This window comes from Dermacentor variabilis, chromosome 3, assembly GCF_050947875.1.
Source record: "Dermacentor variabilis isolate Ectoservices chromosome 3, ASM5094787v1, whole genome shotgun sequence".
NCBI classification, from domain to species: domain Eukaryota; kingdom Metazoa; phylum Arthropoda; class Arachnida; order Ixodida; family Ixodidae; genus Dermacentor; species Dermacentor variabilis.
Genome location: NC_134570.1, coordinates 124,717,417 through 124,728,065, shown reverse-complemented (window position 1 = coordinate 124,728,065; position 10,649 = coordinate 124,717,417). Strand labels below are relative to the sequence as shown.

The window sequence follows — 10,649 nt, the reverse complement described above, 5'->3', positions numbered from 1 at the left end:
CCCCGGGCCACCCTCCCACCCTGGGTTACGTGCCTAATTGTAAGCATATGGCAAAGTATATGACATTGTTGTTCCGGCTGCTTTGAAGGCAGTGCTTCACGCATGGAGCATTATTTCTTTTCAAAGAACCCGCGCTTAAGCACGTCACAGGTCACGTGAATATTTTGCCTGGGTCGCGCGTTTTGTTTGACTTTTCCTCTCTTCATCTCCTCACTCGACCCCAAGGTTGCGCCGTAAACCGCCTCCCTTCCCTTCTCCCAGCCCCTGCTTCTCCTCACGCACCATCGCGCATGCGCGGCTTGGATTGGAGCGATGGGAGCACAGCGGTACGGCCACGCACGGAAACACGGAAAGCGCGCAAAGTGTCAGCGAGAGCGGTGCGCTTCGCGTGCGCTTGCCGTGCAGGTGCGTACCGTGCGCGCGGATGCCACTAATGCGTTTTGTCAACTGCCACGGCGTCGGTTTATGCGTCCAGCGATGTAGCGCCCGTAAGCGCTGCGTGTTCGGTGTAGATGGAGCTTGTCACTTCTCGCAAACATTGCACACGACAGCTGCTGTTCGCCCTCGGCGTCGTCACGGTGCTCGTCATCCTCTACGCCAGTCCACGCGAGTTGCGCAACGCAATCGGAAGTAGTGCATCCCGGGATTCAGTGCGACAGAGTGCCGTGACATCGTACCACAACAACAGCATCAGCAACAACAGCAATGCCAGCGTATGGAAGTTTCCGATCAGAGTGCTGGGACGCTTTCGACACGAGTCGAGAGCCAATGCCACCGTCGACTTGGACTACTCCGACCAAATGGTGCACGTGCTGCTCATTTTCACGAACGTTCGTGAAGCGAGTAACATGCGCGAGAAGCTGTCAATCTGCCTAGGCTCTCTGATCGCCCTCAGTAGCGTCCCGCTTCGAGTCTACATCGTCACGGACGGCCCCAGCGCCGATGTGGCCCGGCAGGTTCTCGCGGACGCCTCCGCCAAGGCCTCTTCGGATGTGCTGGTGAGTGCATTTGCATGCGCAACCGCAGCAGACATCAAGCGTGGTTCGCCCCGTCTCCTCTTCCCTGTAGTTCATCCTGTCCGCCCGCTTTACAATTAGGCCGCGGCGCCGCTCGAACGCCGACCCCGAGAAATCGTGGTGAAACCCCCCCTCGCGCGTGCCTACGGTGCCTATCCCCGCGGGAGAGGGGGACGGTGAACGGTGCAGGGGACCGCCCTCACAATGTTTGGTTGCCCGCGCTGTGGTGTGCGTGGGGCGCGCGGCGTTCTCCATGGGCGTTAGTCATATTTCCAGTCTGGCTATTCCGCTGGGATTTGTGCGGCTGTGGCGTCTGTTCGAGGAGCATGCCGCTTAAACTTTTTCTCACGCGTTTTGGTGAACCCGTACGCGCGATCTCGCTAATCAAAACGCACGTTCTCTTCTCTTTTCGAGTTTCCCTGTGCTTTTACTTGTGCAACTGTGGGACTGTGTGCGTTTTCTGTTGCCGCGAGAACGATAGTTGAAAAAGAAGCGAGATTTGTGAGATTTTACTGCGGCGCAGTTATGGAAACAGTTCGGTTGCTGACGGGTACCAGCGCCAGGGAGGGTGCTCTCCTTTGTATGAAGCAGCAAGACAAGTACATAACGTTGTGAGACAAACTCAGAAAGCACAGTAGTTTACCAGTGTACACATATTCACCATCGTACGCCGTTGTCACATCCTAGCCGACACATATTTCCTTGTGATTTCCAATTCAAAATGCCTCTTTCAGGTCAAGTGGTTTGATCACTGCTTCATAGTCTCAAATCTGCAGCTGCACATGTTATAGTGTGTAGCCGAATGTTGATGTCATGACCATCTTAAAAATGTGGCGTGTGGTGTGTGTTTTTATGACACACTGGTCTAGGTCCCCTTTTGCAGCTTTTATCAGAAAGCACACTTGTTGATAAAGGAGCAAACACTTTCTGACTTTTTGAAGAAAGCATATTCACACAGTATCTGCTGAAGCATTGTTAAGGCTGCAGGCTGTCTTGCCTATACATGGGATAATGGCCTATCTCATTTTCTTCTTTCGTTCCTGCATTTTTTGCCACCAGTGTCTTATCTTGCTTTCTTGAGTTGTTTAGGGACTGTTTTGCACACACAGCCACTCACTAGTTTGGCAAGCCAAGCTTGGCAAATACACATTATCTTCATGATAAAAAAAGTCTCTGCTGAGATTTGCAGTGAAGGTTAAAGTGACATTGAAAGCATATTTAGCGCCAGCGAACAAGGACAGAAGGGAGACGACACCACAATGCGTCTTGCTTCTGTCCTTGTTCGCTGGCGCTAAGTATGCTTTCAATGTCAGTTTACTAACGCGCCCAACAAATGGCAATGCTGAAGGCTAAAGGGGTGACACGTCTGCTCCACTTTTTACAATTTATGAATGCCCTGAATTGAGTGAAGGGACAAGTTTTAATTCCTTTCAGAGAATTGGCTTTTCTGACTGAACAGTTAGCTGTCTGTATAATCAGGAAATGTGTTGTGCCAGTGCATTTTCCATTCTAAAGCATTTATGGGCTTTCAAGTATTCTACCACATGCTCTTGACGGCTTTCAGTATGTTCAGAATAGCCACTGCAACAGCTCATTAAAGCTGTGGTGTTGCACGGCCTAGCACAATATAGTGGGTTTGATTTGGCCATAATGCTTGCATTCCAATAAGGGTGGAATGCAAAAATGCTCGTTTATTTAGATTTAGGTGCGCGTAAGCTATGCTAGGTGGTTAACCTGTAGTCCCCCACTATGGTGTGCCTTTTTTATTGTTTCTAGGAGGTCTACGCAGTTCCTCAAAAGCTTTACCGCAATGTGTGTTCTTATCAATTGAAGCCATAGTGATGGATTGACACAAACCAGAAAGACGACGAGACGTGCACTAACTATCAACTGAATTTTATTTCAGAAAAGCATGGTACTTGTGCCGGCCGAACCTGTGAAAATCATCGCACGCGCAACCCAACGTTTTCCAGATAACGTTTCAAGGCAACCTTTCAAGAATCACCTACAGGCCTATACTTCACTAATGTAGATGGCTTTTAAAGGAGTACTCAAAAATATTTTCAAAGTTATAGAAACTCTACTACATGCTTCTCACATAGAAAAGCATCACATTTAGCGAGTATGAAAGATGGGAAGCACTTGTGAGATATTATAATTTGATGCTGAAGTTCATTCAGATTTCTGGACCTGGCGTTATTGAAATTGTTGAGACATCATTACAGAGAGCAAAATATAATCACATTTTGTCACAGTAAAGCTAGGCATGATGGTGCTGCTCATTAAAAATAAAGTGTTCTACACATCTCTACTGATTGGGCATGTGTGTGGGAGCTGCAGCAATCGCAGAACGGAGTGAGCCAGTATATCTTGCTTCCTTAACGCAGCTCAAAGATATATATAATCTCTTTCCAAGCCAGTTCTTATTACTGGTATGTTATGAACGTGAATAGGTGCAGAGGGAAGGAAGAGAGAATCGCTAATATGGCAGTGTGTGTAGTGTCCAGCTTTCAGTGCTGACATATGTAATGAAGTACTTTTATCAGTTACGTGTTACGGCAGTTTTCTAGTTTATCAATTACGTTTTCTTTAACTTGGTAGCTGTCTCTGTAATTCAGGTACCTATTTTCAGTAACCACTTAGATTCGACCAGTTACTTTATTGACAAGACAAGCTTTAATAGTTGACAGAGCTTTTGAGTATCTGAACTTGACAGCAACTACAGTATAATGCTCGTGATGTCATGCCACGTAGCAGCCTCGTGGATGAACAATGTTCAGATAGGCAAACCTGGTTGCTCGGTACGTATTTGTTTTCCCATCTTAACACTCCACCAGATTTTGGCTAAGGAACTGAACCGGTATTGCTATGGCTCATATAGTGATGGGTACTTAAGACGATGTACAGACAGTTATTTTTTCTTTTTATTTCTTTGGCGCTGCCAATGGTGCCTCCTTCGAGCAGCAGCAGCAGTGAGGCGCTGCGCTTCATAGAGGATCCAGATGCAAGCATTCCGACATTGAGTTACAACAGCCTTGTGTGCAAGCTGTTCATATGTTACAACACCATCCTTCTCTCCAGAACACACATTGAGCGAGTTTTCAATGTTGCTGCTGACATCTTAACAAGAAAACAAGCGAAGGGGAAAGACGAAAATATTGCGAAGCAGTTGTTGGTCAGCTAAAAGATGTTTGAAGGGCTGCAGAGGGTGCACTGAAAAAGCCTGGCCAGCTTGTTCTGTTTAGTTATGTTTGTGAAATGTTAATAATGGTTGGGAGGTAATGTAAAAGCAATTGATTACTTTTTAGAAATTTCTCAACTAATTTTATTGGGCAGTAATTAGTCACTGAACTCAACTTGCACTTTTGAATGAATTAATTGTAGTCCATACCTTTTTCCTGTAACGAGTACAAGTCTGTGACACAGTCTTGGTGTGGTTTGTGATATTGCCTAAGCAGAACATCCCATTTATTTATTTATTTATTTCCCGTAGCACAGGCATTATTATAAGGTCCAAGCAGTGGAGGTGGAGATTAAATATAACTTGTAAAACACAAAGTGCAAAAAAATTGAAGTAACAAAATAATGTATGCACAAATTCTTGAAAGCATACATATGAGCAATGAAAATATAAAGCAATGCAATCTTACTTATAGTGGGGCATGGAAAGAAATTTGAAAAGTTAGACAGCTGAAAGAATTAAAATTAATGAAGAAACTAGGGCTAGAGAATGCATAGCTGGCAACTACAAAAGTAGCCAAATATTCAGTGTTTACAGTACAGCAAATTTAAGTGTATCTCAGTGCAAAACGTTTTGTATAAGGAAAGCAGCAATGCAGTTAAATTTCGTCACAGATTTGCTATTTAGCCTGGAATATATTTTGTACATGTGATGGTACTATGAAGAAGTATTATTTAATCTAATGAATTCGCTGGGTGTGGCCAAATTTCATTTCTTCATAGATACCGTGCTCCCGAAACTTCTATTGCTGAAAATGCATAAAAATTCAGTAGAATCAACGTTGATCAAATATTTTGCTCATAGATGGTTAGTCTCTGTTATTGTACTTGGAAATAATGGACCTTGAAACGTTTCTTCTGGTGATGGAGCACGCTAGAAAGTCTGCGTGATGGATGTTTTCCTTCACATACTGTAGTGATGAAAGACTCCAACTCGAGAATTAATTCTAGTGCATACAAAGGCAAGTTTCCGTTCGCACCCTTCTGTGGTATGGCATGATTTTGTACTTATTATCCGGCATACAGTTGATGACTTCATGCCATGGTGTCTTAGTGGCTATGGTACTGTGCTGCTAGGCACGAGGTTGCAGGTTTGATTTCCGGCCACGGAGGCCACATTTCAGTCAGGGTGAAGTGCAAAACTGTTCGTATGCTGTGCATTTGGTGCACTGTACAGATTCATGAAATTCGTCTGTAGTCCCCATTATGCCGTGCCTCATAATGAGATCACGGGGTCGGCACATAAAACCCTAGCATTTAATTTTTAGAGTTGGCGCTGCATCTAGCTTCCAGATTGTACGCTGCATGAGACTGTACTGACGAGAAGCTGTGGTCATGAAAGTGGGCTAAAGCACTATTGCATTGCATTCATTGCATTTGGTAAAGATTTAGGGATATCAACCAATTGCATGCATATTAATGCACAGTGTTAGCAGCACGTTTTTTGTGCTCGACTCGGCCAGCGAGCAGAGGCTCAACCGCAGATGCACTGTGCTCAGCTGCAAGCATGTGAGCAGCTGAGCACCTCCGTTCCACCCATCTTGCTCGCCAAGTGGAGCGAGCAAGACGGGTGAAAATGCAGAATAGCTGCCTCCACTGCAACAGTTCTGCTAATATGCTCCAGAGATACTTTGCATCTTGGACAGTGTCTTGCGTAAGAAGGTCAAGGCAAGAACTTTACACCAAAGGCATGGTTGTGAGCACGATGATTTTTCTATGAGGGCGCAAATGGCATGCCAAGCGCTTTCAATTCAGCTATTGCGCATAGCCTCGCAAGCTACGAGGCTGCGATAAACCTTTAAGTGCTAAAAGAAAGACGCGCTCAATTTCAGTAAATTGCTTCCAGAATTACAGCAATAATAACTGCATTGCTTGACCAGCTTTAACCAATGAATATTATATGCTACGAATTTCTTGCTGCAGTCTCATCTGCAACAATGTAGCACTGTGTGCAACAGCATTTTTGCTGTAAGCATGAAACGCTGAGCTGAATCCAGTTGTTCCTTCAATCAACTAACTGCTGTGGCAGAGTGGGCTTGCACGTGTGGAACAGGCATTCAACTAGAACTGTCCACTAACTCATGGCTCGCAGGTAGCTGTCCACACCAGCACCAACGAATTCACCAGCTGTTCCCTCTCTTTCTGCGTTCTATCAGTAACTTGGAGCTCTGCACCCTACACCCGCCGTGGTTGCTCAGTGGCTATGGTGTTGGGCTGCTGAGCACGAGGTCGCGGGATCGAATCCCGGCCACGGCGGCCGCATTTCGATGGGAGCGAAATGCGAAAACACCCGTGTGCTTAGATTTAGGTGCACGTTAAAGAACCCCAGGTGGTCAAAATTTTCGGAGTCCTCCACTACGGCGTGCCTCATAATCAGAAAGTGGTTTTGGCACGTAAAACCCCAAATATTATTATTATTATCTGCACCCTACAGGATAGTTCCATTAGTATGTGGTTTACAACAAGTATCCAAATTCAAAAATTCACTTCAGGGCTCTTTTAACCGGTGACACTGCCATGTGTGTGCATTCCAGAGGCACAAGCCGAAAGCAATAGCCTGGAGGGGCCAAGACAAGTTTTTCGTGAATTACCCTTATGCTGCAAAAGGCTGCTTCAAGCATGCAAATGCTGCTGTCGATGCAATGTAAGCTGCCCCAACTCGCATTTGGGAGGCTTTTGAATCGACACTGAAGAGGAACACAAAGTCAGTTGAAACTGATACGTAGCAGTTAGGCCGACCTTTTATTGCGCCCTACCGTCCACGTTGATGATGCCTTCACATGGGCAATGAAATAGAAGGGCACACTATGATGATGATAATGTACAGATTAGAAAGATATTCATCATGAATGCCAACAAAACTATTATTATGATAGCAGTTATATAGGCACTCCAAGCAATTTTTTGCCATCGTCATCGCCATGAGGTTCCGTATACAGGGTGTTTCACGTAACATTAACCAAGGATTTAAACAAAGTGGTTAACCTCAACTGAATGAAACCCATGACATATGGTTTGCCTTCATGCGACGGTCCTTAGGGAATTTTTTATATTGTGCTTAATTAGTTAATTCACTACGATGATCTATGCAAGATTTTTAATTTTCACTTTAGGCTCGAGTGCATTTCATTACGTTGTAAAGGGTATTCCTAGATGACCGAATCAATTTTTTGTGGCAACGTACATGCTACATGGTAATTTTTTCCAGTGTTTAAAGAAAGCCAGCGAAATATGAAATAAAACCATGTTACTGTGTTCGTGCTCTATCATATTGCAGCGCTCTCAACCATGCGTCGAGCCTATCGCTTATCAGGGACAATGGTGCTTCCCTTCCGTGTGCCACCGTCAAAGATGCTGATGCACTGTGAAGCCGATGCCTAGGGCCACAGTGCTCACTTCGCCGCGGTCTGCGTGCATGGTTCCTTCACACAAAGTGCAGTGTGCCCTCTACAACGTAACAAAACTCAAATGTTTTCATAATTGATCTTTGTTAATTAACCAATTAAGCACACTATAAAAGGTATCCTAAGGAGTGCCACATGACGGCGTATCATATGTTGTTGGCTTCAATCAGATGTGGTTAATCACTTTATTTTAATCTTTGGTTCATGTTACGTGAAACACCCTGTCATCATCATCATCGTCAGCCTGGCTGCGCCCACTGCAGGGCAAAGGCCTCTACCATACTTCTCCAACTACCCCGGTCATGTGCTAACCTGTAGGGTGCGAAGCGCCCTGCATATATAGATATATGCACGCTATATGCGACACCATTCTATCACTGATGTTGCTCGTACCACATCTTAAATTTTTGATAAAATGATTCCTCAGAATTTTGAGAATGGCTGTGCATAAACAAATGTCCTGGAACTAAACACCAACAGCAAATGCCTATCATCTTAAATCATCTCAGACTTAAATATTAAAAGTGCGAAACAATAACAGAGCTCAAAGCCTAAAATGATATAATTTTATTGGCATGGCTGTGCGCTACCTCCGGGATTGGTGCAGGAAAGAAGTTTGAAACATACTCAATACGGAAAAGTGGTGGGATAGTTGCTAAAAAAGACGTTGGCTTTAATTAATAGACATAAATGAAATTGTCCGATGGCAGGATCCAAACAGGAGGGCCACTACAGCTCGTTTTTACTTAGTCATCTTACGTTTACTTATACTGCCACTTCTACTACAAGTCTTACACTTGTAATCTTCTCACATGTTGGTATCGCATTCAATGTTTCGCCACTCAGGCGACTGTGATATATTTTTTTTTTAAGTGAGAATTTCTTTTTCTACCATCACATGGTTTAGACTGGGTAGGCCAGTCTGTTGGTGGTCAGGCACTTACGGAGTAGATTCCTTGTCACTCTTAAAAAAAGAGCAGTGGGATTTGTACCTTGGCCCGTCAGCGCAGCAGCCCGATTCTCTAACCATTAGGCCATGATCGCATTTGTTTTTCTTTTATGGCGTGCTGTGTTGGCATAGTGGCCTTGTCGTTGCGCTGCTAAGTCCAAGGGCGCGGGATCGAATCCCAGCCACGGTGGCCATATTTTAATGGGGATGAAATGCACAAATGCCCATGCACCATGCGTTGAGTTCACGTCGAAGAATTCCACATTGTCAAAATTCATCTGGAGTTCCAAACTACGGCATGCCTCGTAATCATATTGTGTTTTTGACTTGTAGAACCTCAGCATTTAATTTTTAAGTTTTACTTCTCCCATGCCAACACCAACTGCCTCGTTCAGATGGTTGCCACGTGTTAATTGTAATGGTGATTTTCATGCTATATACCCACAATGGCAATTGGCCAAAAAGCGGCCGGCACATATAATGCCAACACCAACTAACTCTTTGAAATGATCGCTGCGTGTAGGTGATTATGATTTCTATACTATGGCATATACCCACAATGGGGCAACAGCCAAGAAGCATGTCCGCGTGTTGATTATAATGATGAATTCTACACTATGGCACATACCTACACGAAAGGGTTGGCCAAGAAGGCGGGCAGTGTGCGTAGGCGCACTAGCATGTGTACGTCATCCTCTGGCTTGGAGCACGGCGGCTGCGAGAAGATGGGAAAACAGTGTTCGGTTTGAAATTTCATATCTTTCCGCAGTGCATAGCGATGTAATACATTGCAGGCACAATCGTTACTGCACATTGTATGCGCTTGTCAGCTCAAGATGGCCAGACCTGGTGAAGGGCCACTTAAAGTGTGCTGCAGTGATATCCCGCTTCAACCAGCGACAACAGCGGAAAGTTACATCCAGCTACCTTTTACAGTCAAACCTTGTTAAACCATAGTTGGCCAGATCTTGAAAAAAGTATGCACTAAACGGTAGTACTGCTTCACCCAAATAGCACGAGATTGCCCACTTACTTGTATAAAATGGAATGCGGAGAGTGCAGTGAAAGGGCAGAAACATGCAGTGTTTATTCACTTTGTGGAACAAAAGTCTGTTATTTTCGTTTGATGCCGCGGCAGCATGGCAGCGACGACAGTGTCCTCAAACTTACTGAAGCTGCGAGCCAGCATTTCAGCCAAACACTTGACAAATACTCGCATGGTAGATTCCTCGTTGGCGTTGCATATTCTTCGTTTATGGGTGAAATAGCGCTGCAGAAGTTGTAGGGCACCTTTTTCATAGCAGGGTGCTGTTCTCATCGTGACGATTACATTTATGAGGCTGACGTAACGTGCAGCTTCTGTCACTGTTGGGCCTGTATCCCCCGTGCCGTTGCTTTTCGCGTCGTCCTCATCACTATTGTTAGGCGACCCTTCGGCAACAACAGAGGCAACGATGGCGAAAAGTCGGACCTCGGAGCCGACATCTGTTCGCAGTTGCAGCAGCACTGCCAAGCATCTACTTCACATTCCAAATGCCACACACCATAGTCAACGGTAGATCCTTGTCGCGTGCCAGTGCGGACTTCTTCGTGCCACATTCCATAGCACGAATTATGTCCAATTTTTCGTCTATACTGAGCACTCGGTCTTTTTTGTCCAAGCTTCGACATAACGCGAGTCCTTGCTTGCACTAGTGTTTGCGGGAGCTACAATGGAAGCGGTTGTACCAGCATGGGAATTATGGGAAGTACGTGGATTTGCCTAAACTTCGTCCTTCTGGCTTAAAATGGCTTTGCAACTTTGTAAACTCGTCATTTTGAACAATGTATTGTGCAATAAATAAATAAGCATTATTAAAATTGTCTGACGGCAGGATTCGAACACAGGAACTCCAGGTCAGAAGCCTGATATTGAAACCATTAAGCCACAGGCGCCTGCATCTACAGGCTGTCTGAAACGTCCTTATGAATTTATCGTGGGGGTGCCCTGTGCCTTGAGACATGTGGCACGTTTCAATTTGGCCACCTCGACTAGCTCAA

At 45.1% G+C, this 10,649-nt stretch overlaps 1 protein-coding gene across 1 annotated transcript in view; it reads left to right on the top strand.

Moving 5' to 3' along the window:
- Positions 1-319: 319 nt before the first annotated feature.
- Positions 320-10,649, top strand: part of LOC142576263 (xyloside xylosyltransferase 1-like) — a 36,331-nt gene continuing 26,001 nt past the window's right edge. The window contains exon 1 of the mRNA XM_075686310.1: positions 320-998. Within this exon, the coding sequence (XP_075542425.1) occupies positions 513-998 (486 nt within the window). The 5' untranslated portion in view covers positions 320-512. The remainder of the gene's footprint in view (positions 999-10,649) is intronic.